Source organism: Oryza sativa, chromosome 2 (genome assembly GCF_034140825.1).
Source record: "Oryza sativa Japonica Group chromosome 2, ASM3414082v1".
NCBI lineage: Eukaryota > Viridiplantae > Streptophyta > Magnoliopsida > Poales > Poaceae > Oryza > Oryza sativa.
Genome location: NC_089036.1, coordinates 3976651 through 3996662, shown reverse-complemented (window position 1 = coordinate 3996662; position 20012 = coordinate 3976651). Strand labels below are relative to the sequence as shown.

At 40.3% G+C, this 20012-nt stretch overlaps 1 protein-coding gene across 1 annotated transcript; it reads right to left on the bottom strand.

The window, feature by feature from the left end:
* Positions 1–12472: 12472 nt before the first annotated feature.
* On the bottom strand, positions 12473–16099 carry LOC4328449 (protein RGF1 INDUCIBLE TRANSCRIPTION FACTOR 1). Its single transcript, XM_015769403.2, has 3 exons — positions 15774–16099; positions 13752–13826; positions 12473–13488 (listed from the first exon to the last, which is right to left on the bottom strand). The coding sequence occupies exons 1-3, from the start codon at positions 15942–15944 to the stop codon at positions 13009–13011; spliced, it is 726 nt and encodes a 241-aa protein (XP_015624889.1). The 5' UTR covers positions 15945–16099; the 3' UTR covers positions 12473–13008.
* Positions 16100–20012: the final 3913 nt, after the last annotated feature.

Genomic DNA, 20012 nt, shown 5'->3' with positions numbered 1-20012 from the left:
ACTATTACTGTGCAGTAGCAGCCAATAGTAGCTAGCCAGGATAGGCACCCTTGATGAGACTCAACATGCATGGAGAAATTGGCTCAGGCTCTCTTTAAATTCGTACAACTGTGTGAAGATCAATACTTTTATGTGTTTCTCTACACAAATGTGCCATGCATGCATCTAGATATGCCTTGCACACAAAAGAAATTAAATTGACCAATTGGTGTTCTTTAGGTCTTGCAGGGTTAGATGTGTGAGAATCATCAAATAAACATCATTAAGAGGACGAAGTCACCACAGGCGCCTCGCTGTCGACGGGTACATTGCCTACCACTGAAAGCACAATGCCGATAAATCTGGGAGCGAACCCAGGACCTCAGGTGCTACTGAGGCTCTTGTAACCACTAGGTTACAGGCCCTTTCTCTATTAGTTGATATTCTCGTTATTGACTTATTATTTATCCTGCATGTACTCCCTCAATTTACAAATAGATTTTATTTGAAGGTATCCTTGATCAAACCTTGAAATCTTAAATGGGTATATACATTTGCATAAGTACTATATTTGACATGTAAAACTGACACCCCACATATATTTGTTTACAAAAATATTTTCATGTAGTTATATTTTAAACATTTTTTTATTAATATGTAGGTTTAGAAAGGGAAAAAAATATGCCCTAGATTTCAGGTTGAAAAAAATCAAGGAAATATACTTTGTCGATTTTGAAATACTAACAGGGTACACATATGCAAGCATAAGTGTGTCGATGTACTTCATTCCCCAAATATTTGATAATGTTTAGTTCAATTTTGACTAAGCAACATCAATAAAAAAAATAGGGATAGCATATATATATATGACAGGGATGGAGCTACAGTACAATCGGGGATAGTATATATGCAGAAAAGGGTACACATTGTATTGTAGCCTACAATACAATCGCCTTGGTTAGCTGACCCTGACAACTTTCGGTGAAATCCATGTTGTATTATTTAGGCAATAAAGATAGGGACATTTAAGATAACACTAAGAATTGAATAATATTAGTGTATTATAATACCCGTGAACCAATTTTCTTGCTCCGCCTATCATGTAGAGAGAATATATATAGTGGCAAAGAGACATGGCCACAGCTCTTGTCTCTCACGCATGCATTATATATATTGCATGCAACACATGCATATAGGAGAAAGGTCTCCATGCAGATGCAGGGGCATGCATGTGTGCACACAATGCCTGGATCAGTCGTGTCGCCGGTATGTCGGCCCCCACACAAACACTGGACTTTTCATATTTTGGTCCTTTTGAAAAACTTATTTCACAAATAGACCTCTAAAAAAACTTATCCTAGAAATGGTCTTTTTTGGGGCGCCAGAGTGGCTGGCGCCGTCATCCAACGGGACGGCGCCAGCCTCTTTGGCGCCGTCCTCCTGCCACCGTGGCGCACGTTAACCGACGTGGCAGGAGGAGGGCGCCAGCCATGCTGGCGCCGCCCCAGGGAGGAGGGCGCCAGCATGGCTGGCGCCGCCGCCTCCATTCCTGTTTTTCTGTATGGAGTTGCAACGGTGTCATTTTTATTTTATTTTGTCGGATGTTTTTTCACACTCAGGATCACGATACAACCAACCACCAAAAAAAATTTAAACTCGAACTATCACTTAGCTAAATCTGAAAATAGCTAGCATACCACTTAGTCTACTTTGCACCTTCACTAAAATTAGACCATAACTCTTTTAGTAAAACCCTTTGATCAGCATGTTAAACATAATGCACTCTACCACTATATGAAATTACTTAATCTAATTCAAAATATAACCACATGAAATGACATATATAAGTTAAACAGTACATAGAGATGCAATTTTTTTATTTTTATTTCATTTTTTTGATATTTTTTTCACACTTAGGAGAACATAGAAACTAACCGTATAAAAAATAAACTCAAACGGAAAAAATATGTGACATGTAGAATTTTCCAAAACTCTATCGAAACGGACAAAATATGTCATCTATTAAAACAGGCGTAACTTTATCTTACGGACTCGGAATCAGGCAAATAATATATGCACGGACATCTACAGAAAAAGTTACATCCGATTCTCCCCCGCTTCACCGGGTTCAGCGATACTAAAACCTCCAAATTCCGCTTGCAAGATTGTGTTTTCGAGGAGATAAGTTTTTCGGTGGAGCTTTGGAAAATTCCACATACCACATATTTCGTCCGTTTGAGTTTATTTTTTACATGGTTAGTTCCTGTGAGTTCCTAAGTGTGAAAAAAATATCAAAAAAATAAAATAAAAAAAAGTTGCACATCTCTCTCCTCTGCACTAGTTCGGAGAGAGAGGAGAAGAGAGGAGAGGAAAAATTCTACAGGTCACATATTACGTCCATTTGAGTTCAATTTTTCTATGGTTGGTTCTTGTGTGTCCCTAAGCGTGAAAAAAATATCAAACAAATAAAACAAAAATAAAAAATTTCGGGGGGGGGGGGGGGGCGCCAGCCACTCTGGCGCACTCCCTCTAGCCAGCTTAGACCATTTTTGGGATAAGTTTTTCTAGGAGTCTATTTGCGAAATAAGTTTTTCAAAAGGACCAAAATGTGAAAAATCCAGCACACAAACACGTACACACCACCAGCTTTAATTTCGATCGATCGATCATCTAAGCTGGAGTCTTAGTAGCATGATGAATGCTTACGAGACATATGTCAAGTAAGTATGATATGTGGCGCGAAAGGGTCTGTAGCCTAGTAGCTAGTATCTTAGGTCCTGGGTTTGACTCCCCATGTACTTTCACTCGTCGACAGCGAGGCGTCTGTGATGACTTCGTCAATCTTCAAGATGGATTTGCCGGCTTAGTCTTCGAAGATGCTCATAGGGGTGTGCGTGCGTTGTGAGTGTCTGTGTTGTAGGAGTTTTTGGTTTTGTGATTCTATTGGTGAAAATTTTTTTGATACCCCTCTGTTAACCATCTCTCCCTGTTCTTTTAGTGTATCTCAAGTGTCCTTTTAGGTAGTTGTGTTTCTCTCTTTTTTTTTAAACCCCACGGGGTGTATTTGTATTAAAGTAGGGAGAAACACTATACAATAGCCCAAAGGCTAGAGATTACAAAAGAAAAACGAGAGAGGTAGGGTGGGACTGCTAGAGGGAAGGGATTAGGAGTACATGTCACGATCTACAAATTGCCGATTGTACTTCCACGGGTGTCCGGAAGCAGGGATTGAATGCCCGTGGTCCACATGCACGCCATAGCCATACTTCATCAATCGCCCGATTAATGGTTACTTGTAATGAAGCTTCGATGTTGTGGAAAACCCTGCTATTCCTTTCTTTCCATATTTCCCAGGAAAGTATAATAAGGATCGATTTGACCATATTTATTTTTTCCTTAGCCATGGCATGGATGGTCTGGATCCACCAATCCTTAAGGGAAGATGTGTTGGGCTAATTCGGCGGTCGTAACTGAGGAATCCTCAGCCTTGTCACTACAGTGTCCCAGATTGTCCTCGTGCTTGGACATTCGTAGAAGAGGGGTGGACCGTCTCGAGGTTTCTGAAGCAGAGTTGACAGAAATAGTTGTTTGGCCACTCCCTCTGTTGAAGTCTATCGGCCGTCCAGATTCTGTTTTGGAGGAGGAGCCAGGTGAAGAATTCGCACTTGGACGGCGCCCAGCATTTCCAGACCGCGTTTGCTGAAGCTGACTATGTGCTACCCAGGAATTGCATCTGGTAAGCTGATTTAGCAGTGTAGGTTCCCGGCGGTGTCCATTTCCAGCGAATATTGTCCTCCACTCCTTGGGTTAGGGTAGTGTCCAAGGACTAGATCAGCTCGAAGACTTGGAAGAATTTAGTCAGTAGTGATGTGGTAAGGTTGTGCCTGATGTCATCGATCCACTTATTGCCATCTAAGGCCTTGACAACCGTTCTTTTCTTTCTCTTAGAGTGGCAGTAGAGGTTAGGTGCCATAGCCTTTAGCGTGCTGTAGGATGCCCATGGAGATTCCCAGAAGAATGCTTTCTTTCATCTCCAATGAACACTGTTGTTGAGGCAGCAAAGAGTTCCTTGTCTTGGTCGTCACAGGGCGTTGGCATACCGATCCATGGCTTGTCAGTGAAAGTTCCATTCATACCAAAGCCATCGTAGTCGGAGCGCCTTTCCTATTATGCGGAGGTTTGATACTCCCAAGCCACCATATTTTATCGGTCTGCAGACTCGCTTCCAATTCACCTTACATCGTAGTTGTGTTTCTCTTCCTTGTAATTCTTTGTGTATTCTCTCTTATCTATAGGCTTCCGTGCTTACGCGGCCAAAGCTTTGTTCTATGTGATATCGGTTTAATATATTCATGTGAACATTTTGCCCCATTCACCCATCTAAATAAAGTAAGGTGTCCTCTAGCCAATTAAAATGGATTTTTTTACCTGAAATGGTGCCATTTAAATAGAAAATCGTAGAAATAATATCGGGTTTCGGAAAGTTACTATAATATCACTCTGCCGGCGTGTGTTTTTAATATTACGTGCATGTTATATTGTAATAGCAATTTCCTTGTACGCTTGTACTATAAAGTTTTCCATAAAGAAAACTTGCACAATTTTTTTTAAAGACGTACGATAGTCCCAAAAGTTAGAAAATGGAAATTATGTATCAAATATTTTTTGTTTGTTTGATTTTTTTCCCCACGGTGTAGCTGACACGACCAGAGCCGGTGGCGAATCGAAATCGGGGTGGATTTTGGCAGGGGTGGCTGGGTGACTGGGTCGGTCGGTCGGTCGGCCGGTCGCACTGGACCATATATATGTACGTTAGCTGTTGCATGATTTCTGGTCCTCACCGTGCACGTACGGTTGGTTTACACATGCATGCTAGCTGGCACAAAGAATAAGTAGCTACTTCCTCCGTTTATATGTCTAGATTCATTAGCATCGATATGAATGTGGAAAATGCTAGAATGACTTACATTGTGAAACGGAGAGAGTACGTCACTGTCACGATCTATCGACCACGTATCAGTCTCTTACAGTGATCTAAGGGCCTGTTTGGAGGAGTTTCTAACAGTTGCAGCTTCTCCTAGAATCTCCAGTTGCCAGAAGCTCCCCCAAACAATCCAGCTTTTTACCCAAATTCTAATAATCTGTAGTTATAGAATCTGAGAAATGAACTAGAAGCTAGCTAGTTCCTCAGCAGCTGCTTCTCAGAATCTTAAGCTCCTCCAAACAGGAGGTAAGTAGCATTCCAAGATTCTTGATGAGTTCAAATCTCCATAAGAATGAATTTTACATTGGTTGTTTGAGAAGCTAAGTTCCTAATTTAAAATACCTTTAGTTTAATACATTTTCTTCTGGTTGTAAATAAACGCTTGTTTTGGGAGCTTAAAATTCTGATAAGTAGCTAGTTAGTAGCCAGTTTATGATAAAATGGAGAAGCTGGGTTTTTCTAGAATCTATTTTCTAGTTCATTTTTTCTATTCTACGACTACAGTGTATTAGAATTTGAATGAAAAGTTAAACTGTTCGGGAGAATTTCTGATTCTGGGATAAACTGCACCTGGCAGAAAACATGCTCTAAGCGTAATTTTGCATATCTCCACGACCATGAAGAAACTTGTTTTTTATGTAACACGGTAGATTATATTATGTAATATAAGGGGTTATAGTAGTTTCTACATATGTGGAAATGAAAGATAAGAGATTTGTGGAAATGAGTATCTTGTATCGTCACAAGAGATATGAGTAGAGGAGTGTAGGTATAATGTCGACCGACTCCGGCACACGTAAAAACATATGTAAAAAGCTCGGCCACCATTTTGTTTAATTGTTTACTACTAGCGGTATAAAATTTATAAAAAAATACATATGTGTAAATTACAATTTCGAAAATATTTTAAAGATAAATCTAAATGTAAATCTAACCCTACCATTTTCAAAAGTTGAATAAAATTTATTAAAAAGATAATTGTGGTCAAAGTTTAAACATTTTTAAAACTTATGGCCGGAGGTAGTATAGTCGATGTGCGTGGGGATACATATAGCCTGTGCTTTCATTTATTTAAGAAAATATAGCTTGCGGTGTTGTGATGAGACTTGACATCCTTAAAACAGTATAGTGAATTAGTGATATTGCTATTAATTACTACTATACAAAACTGTCAGTGTGACCCAATAGTTCCACTTAAACCTCTAGAAGAAACAAGCCATGATGCAAAAATTAAAGAATGCCTTAACTTTTTCTAGCTAGAGTCACAAAATACTCCCCTAATTAAGAGAACTTGGCAAAATAACAACATCAATTCACCACATTGACGATTACAGTAGATCAGCAACCCCTGGCAAATTGCTTTAGAAAATAGAAAGATTAATTTTGATATTGTTTGTAAGAAAAATATATTGATACTAAGTAGGCTTAAAACTACGCGCGCATAAATACAACCAGCCATATTAAAATCTTGTAATTGAATTCGGATAATCAGGTTTCACCACGAGGAATCAAACCAACTGAGTTGCGCTCGCTTCGTAATTTCCATTTTCCATATTGTTTGCAAGATCATTAACATTGATAGAGTGCTAGATTGTAGACGAAATTAGTTGAGGGAGGTTGTGGTCAGAGGAAGAAGGATTATATAGCCCGTGATGCTGCATGGAGACATGGGACATGGAGGATAAGCCTGCAGGTTCAAAGCCCACGATCCATTGGTGTACGGACGCATTAAATTACACGGTACGGACGCTGAGAAGATAGCTTACCCATCTGCTTCTGCATCTGCATCTGCATCTGCATCTGCATCCATAGACAGGTTGTACAACTTTGCCATGTACTCCCCTGAAGGGATTGCAAGACGTTGGTTTTAATTTTCTCCGTCCATTTGTACCAGTACAGGAATAAAAACAACAATGTTTCACTAAGAACTAACCTATCCGTCCAAAAAAAAACACTGGATTTCCGTATCCAATATTTGGCCGTTCATCTTATTTGAAAAAATTATGAAAAAAAAATTAAAAAGACAAGTCACGCATAAAGTATTAATCATGTTTTATCATCTAACAATAATGAAAATACTACTTTGAAATGTACTCCTTCTGTTCTTAAAAAAATTATAAGAAGTTTCAAATTCTTGCTATAAATTTGAACATGCACATGCTCATATTCATAGCAAGGATTTGATTCTTTAGGAACGGAGGATATAGGATTTGAAAATGTAGGAATAGAATAACACGGAATATAGGGTGATATGTGAGCGCAATATTAAAAAAAATATGAAAAATGCATGAATTATTCAATTGTGTTGTTGGATGCTTCATAGACAGACAATACAACAGTTCGAGAGAGTGTGACATGCACAAAGAAAATTTTTCAAAAGCTTAGAGAGGTTACGCTAGATTTTCTTCAAAATTCCTATGGATCTAACCATTCTATAGGAATTTCAAAGGCCCCGTCCCTTTCTTTCAAAGAGACATATAGGAAAATATTCCAAAGGTATCTAAAAAAAATTCTTGAAAAACCTTTGTCCCAACTTCCAAAGGAGCATTTAGGATTTTTCGCAGAATAATTTAGCTCAAATTCATCTTTTTTTTTCTAACAATTTCGTCAAATTTGCCCAATCCAAAAGAATTTTTCTTCCTACACATGAATGGGAAATATTATTATAGAAAATTATGCCTTGCATCAAATCTTCATGTGACTCAGTTGCTGATGAACTTGGTTGAGCAAACCTTATATAGCTTGGTCCAGCCAATTGAAATTGTGGCTGGACTTGGTATCGAACGGTGAATATATATACTACAAGATTTGGTTTGGAAATGAATGTCGAGGCATGTGAAATGACAGGAATTTTGAATGAAATGCTATCGAATTGACCTAAATGGATTTTTGTTGTTTGCTCTTTGTCTCGGCTCATGTGGCACCGACAGGGACCACACTCCCAAATGTTTGTGTTGGGTTCGATTCGATACGATACGATACGATCGATCGCCTCGGAGTTGACAAACTCAATTAATCAAGGGTTCGATTTAATTGCCGGTTAATCGAATTGAATCGGTACTTGGAAAACTACCTGCCTGAGTCAAATTGTTTAACTCCAATTTTTTTCTCTTTCGGTGACTCAACGGTCAACAATTTGGCAAGCCACCCTGTTTAAATTATTGGTAGTGTTAAACCTTAGGCGATTTCAGTAGTTGATCAATATTTTAGTGAAGTTGAGTTAGATCATCGCAATTGTATAGTTTTCATAGATAGGCGATTTCACTTGATCAATATTTCAGTGAAGTTGAGTTGTATCATCCAATCATCCACAATATGTAGCAACTACTGTTTAAGTTGTCAAATATTTGGGAGGGCAAATTCTCGCATTAAACCAAAACAGCCAGAAGATTTGCTATTTGGCTGGTCTAGCATATAAGCTGGGCTAGTGTAACCAAAATATTTTAATGTAACACTTTTACATTTCTACCTTCATGATATAAAAACCAAGGTTAAGTATTGATAAAAAAAAAGTTGATCAAAACTAAGATTTAGTTTTGAAATTAAAAACTGTCTTCTTCATGTCCTGAGGAGGTCAAGACATTAGAGCCTCCATTATTCAGATACAACACTAATATTATAGCGTATATCAGACTGTAGTATATTTTGCATTAGCTGCCATGAACGTCAAGCAGAATACTACTTCATATCACTACTAGAATTCAATGGGTTCCCTAGAGTTTTAAAATCTTCCCTAGAGCTTTTAAAACAATCCTAGGGAGCAAAATATCCCTAGAGTGAATTTTGCAAACCCAAGGGAACGAACTGAATCCCTAGAGTTTGACTGCACTCCTAGGGAACCTCTCGTGAAAAGGACACACAGTTGTGCCATGTCAGCACAAAAGGGAATAGATTATTCCCAAAGTTTTTTCAGAGATTTTTTTTACTCGCGCCAAGCAAAGCGCACCCTGACAATACAAATTTTCTGCCAATTTATTTTTTTCCTTCCCACCTTATCTACTCCCATGACTCAAGGCAGACCACATCTTGTTCTATCTTCTTCTTCATCCAAGGAGTTAGCCGGTCGGCACCGGCGTCCAGCGGCTGCCATTTCATCGCCTGCAGTCCAAGCTCGAGCTCCAGCGACTGGCTGCAGCAAGCAAGCACCTGACAGCTGCTGCTCCTGACACGGCAGTTCGGAGTCGTTGCTCCCACCGCACTTCCATCTTCTCCATTCATGCACTGTTCAGATCCAAGTTTCTTGTGTCCTGATTTCTTCTACTGTCTTTTCTTGGTAGCCTACAGCCAAAGAGCGAGCTCCGGCAACCGGCGGGCACCACACGATTGCTGCTCCTCCACCTCCACCGTGATGCATGCCAACGCATGGAAGTACAGATCCAAGTGAGTGCTGTTAAAATTTAGCTTATACTTTTCGTATGTGTCCCTTTGCAGATTATCTAGATTTTGAGCTATTGAGGATGATATTTGGGACTAGTTTGGAAGAGGCATGGATTGGAAACGTTGGAGAACAACAAGATTAATAATTCAGCTCAGATCTAGCCGTTCTCAAGCTTCTACTGTACTAGTTGCAGCAGCAAGCTAGAGTGCAGTGGTTACATTCGTCCACAAGAACTAGTATTCTTTTTTTTTATCATTGTTTGGTTCTGTGATGTTGTCGACGATACATCAGCACATCCTGAAGTTTGTCATGTGTTTATAAGAGGAATAGTTAGCCAAATTTTCAGATCTATTGTTGTACTACAAAAAAGTACTATGTAAAATGGAGAATCAGTTTGTATGAATTGAGTGTTTCCTGTTAATAATAGAATGGTATTATTTTCTACAATTGATTGTTCTTTTCTTTCAAATTGAGGCAAAAGCAGGTAGTGAAAAAGCAAAAAAATAAAAAAAAGGTAAATTTCGATAAATGCCAGTATTTTCCCCAAATATGGATGAGAACAAAGAAAAGCTACTTTCCACGTCAGATGAAGTTGCCACCTATACATTTGTCCCTGTGGTTTGAAACTCTAGGGAACTGAATTTTTCCCTAGGTTTTCACATAAAAACTCTAGGGAACCGAGGCTTTCCCGTAGAAGTGATCCCTAGAGCGGGTTCCCTAGGGTTTACCCTAGGGAAGCGTTTTCCCTAGAGTATTTTGGATGCTCCCTAGGGTTTTTGGCTCTAGGGACCTTGGTGAAAAAGAGCATCTCCAAGCGACTTGGCAAAAAAAAAAAAGAAAGAAGACTTGGCAAAATTCATTACCCATATCACCATTTGGTTCTCCAAAAGATTGCTCTTTACTTCCTATGCATTCCAACAAACTGCTCTGGATTAGTGGGACTCGTCAGCCACTCAACCCCTTGTCCCCCTTTTTCTTTAGCAAAGATGGCTAGCTAGGGAAAATTTAGATAGTAGATTAAGATAGATAACCTCGTCCGTTTTAAAATATAGCTAACCTGATAGCTCTAGCCACCGAGTCAGAGAATTGCGCCAATGGGCTTGGCCCACCCCACGCCCACACGCGCCTAATGTTGAGGACCGATTCCCTCGGTCTCGAGCGCATGATGCTCTCTCTCGCGCGATGATCGGACGCGCTATCTACGTAACGGACTCACCCCCATCCCCTCAATGCACACAGATATTAAGGGATCTCTACCCGTTCGTTGGTAACGATCGACTTACGGTTAGCCAAAGGCAAACTCCCATCGCCGTCGTGGCGCCTTACAACCACTACACCGACGCATCTAAGGCGACCATATGGCTTCTTCATTCGGTCAGTACACCACCAAATTCAGCATAAGAGAAATTAGGTGATCATACATAGCCTAAGTTCATGATTTTAAGATTTAACTCCAACAAGCTCGTCTCCTGGAGATGTTCCAAGAGAGTAAAATATGACAACCAGTTGCTCTCTTATTAATTTCAGATGTTGGATTGCCAGAATCCAGACACTGAAAGAGATCGAATCAAAATCAGCTGTAGTGACTGATGAGCTTAGAGCAGGTACAATAGTAGACTATAAACAGAGAGAGAAAAGCAGCGGGCTACAGATCTGTAGCCAGCTGCAGCACAGATTTCAAGACGTAACGTGTGTATAACAGGTGAGACCAGATATTAATAATATAGTAAGCAACTATTGTATTAATTGACTATTACATTGACTATAGATGATTTGGAGTTAATAGTTGGCTATACTATTAAACTTGCTCTTAGCTAATCATGCAACTTTAGACTCGTTGATCGTGACATGGATCATTAATTTCATTGTTATTGAGATTACCCTTCAAAGCTGAGATAATCTTTTCGTTTCCTGCAAAAGAAGGGATGGAAAGGGTTAATAAAGCTGCACCCTGCCTCCTCAACCTATGGCTGACATCCAGGTGATATGAGTGAGAGTAGCATTGCCCTGCCCATCTCTCTCTCTATCTATCTGTCTCTAGAGTGATGGACATTGGACACACACACTGTGCAGCAGAAACAAACAGTGGCACATTGCAAAGTTGAAGCAAGCACAATGGCATCAGAACAAAACAGCACAATTCCACAGGGACAGCTCTCCTTTCTTCTTCTTTTCTTTTTTTTTCTTTCTCACCAGCAACTCAATTGAAGAGTTTGGCCTGGAGCTGGGAAATGTGTTGTGTGCATCACATGCATCCATCTCTCCTTTTTTGCATGGTCAAAGTGACAAACAATTCCTCGGAGAAAGACAACAGATCACACTCTCTCACATCATACATGTACTGTATACTCCAGTACTTTACTCATCATGCCCTGGAACCATCACCAAACAGATTCACTTAATTAATAGTAGTAATTTACTACTAACTTCGCATCAAAATAAAACTATTTCTTGTAGTTCTAGTACAATAGTTTATTCTAAAATAAAACTATTTCTTCGCTTACGCATCCACCTCAACCAATCGCAACCATTTTCTATTTAATTTTTTCATCTATTTTTTTCTGAACCGATCATGACCTTCATCTAATCAATATCACCAACTTTCTTAGGTCTATTGGTTGCCTACGTCTGATTATTTATAAGACGTAACGGTTTATTAGTGATAAAAAGTAATTTGTGTATAGAATTTTTACAAGCGTACTTAGTGATTTAGAAACTAATACTAAAAAAAATTACACTAAAAAACATCAAAATCAACTTCAAAAATCAAATTTTAACAATAACTTATAAGTTCTAGGTCAAGCGATGAGGTCTCTTAGTACCTACTCCCTCCGTCAAAAAAAAAGATAAACCCTTGTTTCCATATCCAACGTTTGACCGTCCGTCTTATTCGAAAAAATTATGAAAAAAATTAAAAAGATAAGTCACGCACAAAATACTAATCATGTTTTATCATCTAACAACAATGAAAATAAGAATTATAAAAAAATTTCATATAAGACGGACAGTTAAAGTTGGACACGAAAACTCAGGGTTTGCCTTTTTTTAGGACGGAGGGAGTATATCCAACTTAAAAAAAGCTTACATTGTAGGATGAAAGTACTCTACACAGTAAAAGTGGCATAATAATATGAGGAACGATATTAATTAATTATATATGTGGTTATGGAAGTGTATGCAAGTAACCCTGCTGTTACATCAAGTACAAAATTGGTAGCCACACACTATCATGTAGGGGAAGCCATGCAACCTGGGCCCCACATACCTGTGACTCAGCTACCTAGGCCTGTAACAGTAGGAGAATTGCTTGCTTTTTTCCTCTCTTTCTCCCTCCCTCTCTGTCTCCCATCAAAACACTGCCTAAGTGCCTATTAGCTTGGAAGTGGCCCTAGCTAAGCTAATTAACCTTAAGCTAAGCTAGATCACACAAACAAAAGCCCCTACCTCCCAAAGAACCCATCCAACCAACCAACCAACACACAAATTAACACACACACTCATCTCTCTCTACATGGCTAATCATAGGGCTATAATGACATGACACACTAAAAGCTAGAACTAGCTAGTACAGCTAGGGGCTAGCTTAGCTACTACTAGTAATTAATTAACAGCTAGCTGCTATTAATGGCACATATATGTAGCTAGGGGGGCAAAGTGGTGATTAGGCTTAGGACAGGGGTGATCTGTGGGGTGCACCCTTCCTCCTACTCCCCAGCCCCAGAATCTGGGGGAAGAACCCTCCCCCCTTCTTCTTCTTCCTCTTCACCTCCCCCACCTCGCCGCCACCGCCATCACCGCCGCCATTATCACTAGACCCACCACCGCCGCCACCATAACGTCCTTCTGGCGTGACGGCGGTGATAGCGGCAGCATCATCGTCAGCGCCGACACGGAGGTCCTCGAAACGGGGGAAGGCCGAGGCGGTGGCGGTGTTGGGGTGGTGGTGGGGGTGGAGGAGGATGATGTTGGAGAGGTCGCCGCCACCGTGGACCATGACGTGGTCCACCTTGCAGGAGAGGGAGCAGAAGTGGAAGGGCTCCTGCAGGATGCGGTCGCAGGTGAGGCACACATTGCCTGACCCCTTGAACGGCCTCGACTGCGGCCTCGGCTTCAGGAATATCACCTTCGCGCTGTTGATCGTGTACGGCTGCACCCACATTAGTACGTTAATTACAGATCATTAGCACATCACTAATCAACGTACTCCCTCTATCCTACTTCGACATCATTAGTATAATATAAGAAATTTTGGAGGGATGTGACACTTTCTAATAATACAAGAGCCTGTTTAGATTCGTAGTATTAGGAAATATCTCGTCCTTCCAAAATCCGTTATTTTTTGGAGACAAAGGGAGTAATTTACATGGAACATGAGTGATTAATTAGAAGTAGTGATCAGTAGCTAATCACCTGGACGTAGGAGCATTCGATGAGCTTCTCGAGGTCGCCGAGGCGGACGACGTCATTGTACACGTACCGCCGCACCTGTGGGGAACACCAACACCGTCCGATTAGGCCATCCGGGTGCTTTAAGATTCGTGCAGCTACTGCTAACACTTCGCTAGGCTCTTCTAATAGGACGCTGCTGCAGCTGGTAGTACGTACGAAAGCAGGGCCATGCTTTGACCGGGAGGGGGGTTGCCAAAATGACCGAAATGCCCCTGCCCCGTGCAGCTCAATAATCCCAGAACCAAAGGGCAGAAACGTCAAATCCTCAACGAAGCACAACCAGCCAATGGATATGGAGCAGTGAAAAGAAAGAAAAATTTTGAGATATGAAAAGAAAATTTTGGGAGGAGGAGGTCACTGGTTAGTTCACTGTGGCTTTGATGAACAGTATCAGCCAGCAGAGGGAGGGGGTGGGGCCCACTGGACGGTTGCAGTTGCAGGGGGTAACAACAGTGTTGAGCCTTTCTTTGGTAAAAAAAGACAAGGTCGCCAATTTACCACACCACACACATATGGTAAATTCTGGCAGTAACAATTCTAAGATGATGCCATATTATCCCCATTTCTTTTCTTTAATTTTTTTTTACCACCACACATTGCTTTGCAGAGGCAGTAAGGGATCAGGGATTCTCTATGAGAGAGTGTGTGTTTCTATCTATTCATGGCAAGACATTTTGGATAACCTGGCCTATTAAAGGAAATCTCCTAAACCCCCCCCCCCCCCATCAGATGATTCTTTTTCAGAATTTGTTTGCCACTGTTAGTACAATTATACCTAATCAGTTTTTGCCAATTTTTTGAAAATTGAAGTGACTTGTACTACTAGTAACTTTGTAGGTAAATTGACACAAGAAAAAGAAGAATTCAACATGTGAAAAGGCTATGGCACTATGCCCATTTCAAGTGTAAGGCCAAAGGTGAAGCAGTAAAAACTCACACAGCTTTTTTATCCCCCAAACCTCTTCACATCGGAGTTATTACTACTCACCTCACCCCCAACAAATTTTACTGACCCGAGTTAGTTGAATGAAATGCATGCAGGGAAAGGAAGTGGCAGGAAGAGGACAAATCCGAATTGAAGGAACAAATTGAAGGCAAAAAAAAATTGAAGGAACAAATTAAATGAAGCAGATTTGCTCTTGCATATTTGCATGTAATGCAACAAGAGAATCTCAATCACAATTAATTTCTATACTACTCCCACCTTTCACCCACACAATGAGTTACCTAGGTCAGTTTTAACCACAATTAAATTACTACATCTAGTGCCAAAGATCAAGGAAGGTGTATTAGTAGAACCAAGAATTATCCACGAAGTTTATATGGAAATTGTTGCACAAATCAGATTGTGAGTGTGGCTAATTACAGGACGCAATCAACATCATGAACAACCCCCCTAAATTCAAGGCCTCAAATGGTGGCAGAATTAACCCCCCAAAAGCTCACAAGACGACAATGGTGAAGAACCAAGCAAAAGTACATCCAAGATTAGCAAATAATAATAACACATATAATCCCAAAAGAGAGGAGAAGCATCATCATCATCCCACTAGTATGCAAATCAACAAAAAGTGTTCAAAGTCTTAATCCAAAATCTAATCAATCCAGGGGGAGAGAAGAGAACAAGAAAGGTGAGGAAAGGAACAGCACTTGAAAAGACAGCACAGGACAAAACAAAAAGCAAGATACACACCACCCCCTCCTCTTGGCCTCTACTACTATCTCTCTCATTAGTAGCTCATAATCAATCGATCAATTCACTCCTCCTACCAAATCTCCAAGAAAAGACTAATTAATTCAAGCATGAACAGGTAAAAAAAACACACACACTCCATTCCTTTTTCAAGAAAATCAGACCATGCATGCAAAGAAGTGAGCAACAAGAAGACAAAGAACTGGGTGGATGATGGTTCTTGATTCATGCGTGATTAAGCGATGGGAGGGGAGAATTAAGGAGGGGGGAGGGGGATTAATTAGTGAAACCTGGAGGAGAGGGTGGTGGCGATGGGAGGGGGCGCAGTGAGGGCAGATGCTGGTGCAGCAGGCGAGGCAGAAGATGTTCTTCTCGTTCTTCTTCCGGCTCTCGTGCGCTGGGCAACCCACGAAGAAGCTCTCCTCCACCAGCCCGCCTACCCAACCCGGCCTCATCCCCATCGCCACAGATCTCCTCTTCTTGATCTTGTTCTTGTTCTTGATCTCTCTCTACTTTCTCTCTCTAGATGTGTGTGTATCTCGTTTCTTGGCAGGCAATTCTGTCTGTCTGCTTGTCTCCCTCTCCTCTACTTTCTCTCTCCTCTTCTTGGTTCAGTAGAGGAGGGAGGGAGGAGGTGGCTTGTCTTGTAGCTGTGTCAAGAGAGAGAATTGAAATGGATGAGAGAGGGAGAGAGAGAGAGGAGAATGTGGTAACGAATCCATGGAGGAGGGTATTTATAGAGAGAGAGAGGGATATACTCCACCCTTCCGAAAAAAAGACAAACCTGATTTTCGTGTTCAACGTTTCACCATTCGTCTTATTTGAAAAAATTACGAAAAATATTAAAAAGACAAGTCACGCATAAAATATTAATCATATTTTATCATCTAACAACAATAAAAATACGAATTATAAAAAAATTTCATATAAGATGGACAGTCAAAGTTGGACACGGAAACTCATGGTTTACTTTTTTTTTTGGGACGGAGGGAGTATGTGTTTGTGTGAAGGATATATGAGTTTTGGGGGTGTGATGATGGGTGGTACAAAGTGCTGGGGTTGGTTTGGTTTTGGAGGTGTTCTTGTTTCCTATATACATGCAAAACCTTGATGAGCTATATGTTTTCTCATTGGCTTGTTGGCATGGGATTGGCATACATGTCATCCTCTCCCTTGTGGGGATGATTGGGGATACTTGGGTGTGTGTGGGTCAATAGCGGTATTGGGTGTGGATGATGGGATTAGGAGGGCGGTTTTCGCGATCGGCTATATGTCCATTGTAATTTGAGAGTAGATGGTGGTTTTTGTGTGAGAGGTTAGAGCATCTCCAGCAGGGGACCTAAACAAAGCCCCTAAACAAGTTTTGAGGGTTGAGAGAAAAAAATCAGGTCTAACAAAGCCCCTACTTAAGCCCCTAAAATAGGAAGGCCTCCAAATTATCCCCTCAAGCCCCCAGGCCTACGGGCTTTCTCGCTGGCTCCTATTCCACACGCGGGAGAGATCTCCCACATCCGCGCGTTGTTTTCTTTTTTCGCGCGAAACTTTTGCTAGCGCCGCCGCTAAATCCTCTCCTTGCATGTGCGCCGCCTGATCAGCGCCGTCCTCTCCCGACTAGCCAGTGGCCACCTCCTTCCTCGCTGCACTCCTCCCCGGTGGATCACCTCCTTGGCTAGCGATCTCCTCCCCTGTCGGCCACCTTCCCACCCGGTGGCCTCCTTCCTGGCACCCTCCTGCCCTACCAGCCACTTCCCTGCAGGGCGGCCTCCTCCTGGTAAACCACCTCCACATCCGGCGCCCTTCTCCCCGGCCGGCAATAGTCGAAGGTATTTTTTTTCCAATGAATTTGTGGATGCAATTAGATAAGATTTGTTCTTTGTTGAGATTTAGCTTGTGGGAGATAAATTGGATGTGTGTATTTAGAAATCTCTTGTTGGAGCCAAATTTTTGGTCTGTTCAGAGATAAGCATGTGGAAATTTCTGTTCAGTTCAGATATTAGTAGGGAAATTCTATAAGATAGGTGGTTAATTATGCCCGAACTGATCATGTGAATGAATTGGTGAGAAAGAATCCGGTGGTGGGCACTTTGTTATATTTTAGTGATCATAATAAAAATCGACAATATCACAACTCAGCAGAGAATCAGTACTATAACTGAAATTGGCAGGGGGAATGCATGGATCGAGCTAATATGGTTTTGGGCAAAGCTCCTCACCTTTCTATTACTGAAATCTTGTGATCGTATTCTAGAGGGTATAGGTGTATTGCTGTTTAATTTCCTGAGCTACACATGTTGGTGAGCAATTTTCGTTTTCATTGGTGAATTATAAATCTTGGTTGTGTGTTATTGTATATGGTATTGTGCCCACACCATATTTACATGTTTGAAAATTTTGATTTTGGATTTGAATTGTGGCGTTTGAAATTGTAAATTTAACTATGGTTAAATTATACGCGTTAGAAATATTTATGTTTAATTATTGTGGTGTTAAACATAGTGTAAACATGGATTGCATGTTAAAATAAAATAGAAACATGAGTAGGGGCTAAGAAATAGGGGCTATTGCTAGAGTTGGAGGTATTTTTTGGATCCTTGGGAGATGGGGGCAGCCCTCATTTAACTTTTAGGGCTTTAAAATAAGGCCTATTGCTCTTAGAGCATCACCAATAGGTATCCTATATTTTTTTGTTAAAATCTATATTTTTTTCAAAACTAATTTTAAGAGATTTTAGAAAAAAAATTGGGTCCAACACATCCCGTCTTAGAGGAGCACGATATATTCTCCATGCGCACCGAGAATAACGGAGAATTATGTTGGTAGTTTAACAGAAGGACCCACTTTTAGTTTTTTGATAAAATTTAGACTTTCTTTTAGAGAGATCATTTATTTTCTATTTTCAGTTTAGGAAACCTAAAAAATTTGGAGGGAGATTATACGTAATATCTTGGTGATACTTTTATAAGGATCGATCGAGAGTATAGCGGATATGTGGATGTGATCGAAGTGTTATATTGTTGTTGTCATTTGTATTGTCTCTGTTTTTTATTGCCAGTTTATATTGTTCAAACATGATGTAACCTGATCGTAGGTTGAGTGGATATAACAAAAAAAAATTCCGTGTTTGTTTACTTGTATTCTCCAATCAACCATGATATGTGTACAATTGTTACGATGAGACATAAAAACAAATAAAGACAAGACAATTGTTTTCAATTCAATTTGAGGAATCTTTGATGGTGGTGATGCATACTACTCCAATTTTTAGGCTTGGTTTAGTTCCCAATTTTTTTTTAAAACTTTCAACTTTTTCATCACATCAAAACTTTCCTACACACACAAACTTCTAACTATTCATCACATCGTTTTAATTTCAATTAAACTTTAAAATTTGACGTAAAGTAAACACACCCTTACTTGGATATCCATGCGTGGAAACAAATTCAAAACTTTCTGGTTGTGTTTAGTTCACACCAAAATTAGAAGTTTGGTTGAAATTGGAACGATGCGACGGAAAAGTTGAAAGTTAAGTTTTGATCGATGTGATAGAAAAGTTAGAAGTTTGAAGAAAAACTTTGGAACTAAACACGGTGCAAATATTTTTGTCCTTTCTAAAATGCTCACATTCACACTCGATATTTTTTCATGCTCCAGTTCCAATCCACTTCCTCGGTATGACAACTACTAGTACCACTATGCCATAGAAGGAGCAGCTAGCTATAGCTAGGACAAGGAAATGCATAGCTGGCTCCCTACAAGTCCCAATCCTCCTATGGCTAACAAATTTCAGAAAGTTCAGAACCCACTTCAGCTTTCTTCCCCCCATCTCATTGCAATTCAACTCATCTGCTCACTGCAAATCTGAATCCTTTGCTTTGCATGCATCCAGCTCCAAGAGACCAAGATAGTAGTAGTACACTAGTACTACAATATTTTCCCCTTGTTGCCTCATCACTCATCATCATCACTGCAAGAGTAGGAGAAGAACTGCATGCATATTTGCATGTAGCCATGAATCCTAAGCTTTTATTGTTGCTTTTTCTCAACCATGGTACTCCCCCCTTCAAATTTGTTTCAAAATATAAAGGATTTTATAATTTGAGACAATGTTTATTCTACTAGTTTTATAGTACTAGTTTATTCTCCACCATCCACTTTTAGGGCCCCTTTGAATCACAGGGTAGAAAAAACGGAGGAATAGGAAAAACATAGGATTCTGACAGGAATTGAAGTGTAAAATAGAGGATTGCAAAACACAGGAAAAACATAGGAATGGTCGTTTGATTGGAGCGCAGGAAAAACACAGGAATCGAATGAGAGAGATAGACTAAAAGGAAATTTTCCAAGAGGTTGGAGCTCTTGCTAAATTTCCTCCAAAATCCACATGCAATGTGCCATTCCATAGGAATTTCATAGGATTTGGAAAGCTTCAATCCTTTGAATCAAAGGGCCAAATAGGAAAATTTCCTATAGGATTTAAATCCTATAAAATTCCTACATAAATCCTTTGATTCAAAGATGCCCTTATACTA

Coding starts and splice junctions, on each gene's coding strand:
- LOC4328449 (XM_015769403.2), bottom strand. CDS start 15,944: ATGGGGATGAGGCCGGGTTGGGTAGGCGGGCTGGTGGAGGAGAGCTTC. Junction 13,827..15,773: donor GCCACCACCCTCTCCTCCAG/GTTTCACTAATT, acceptor TGTTCCCCACAG/GTGCGGCGGTACGTGTACAA. Junction 13,489..13,751: donor TCGAATGCTCCTACGTCCAG/GTGATTAGCTAC, acceptor ATGTGGGTGCAG/CCGTACACGATCAACAGCGC.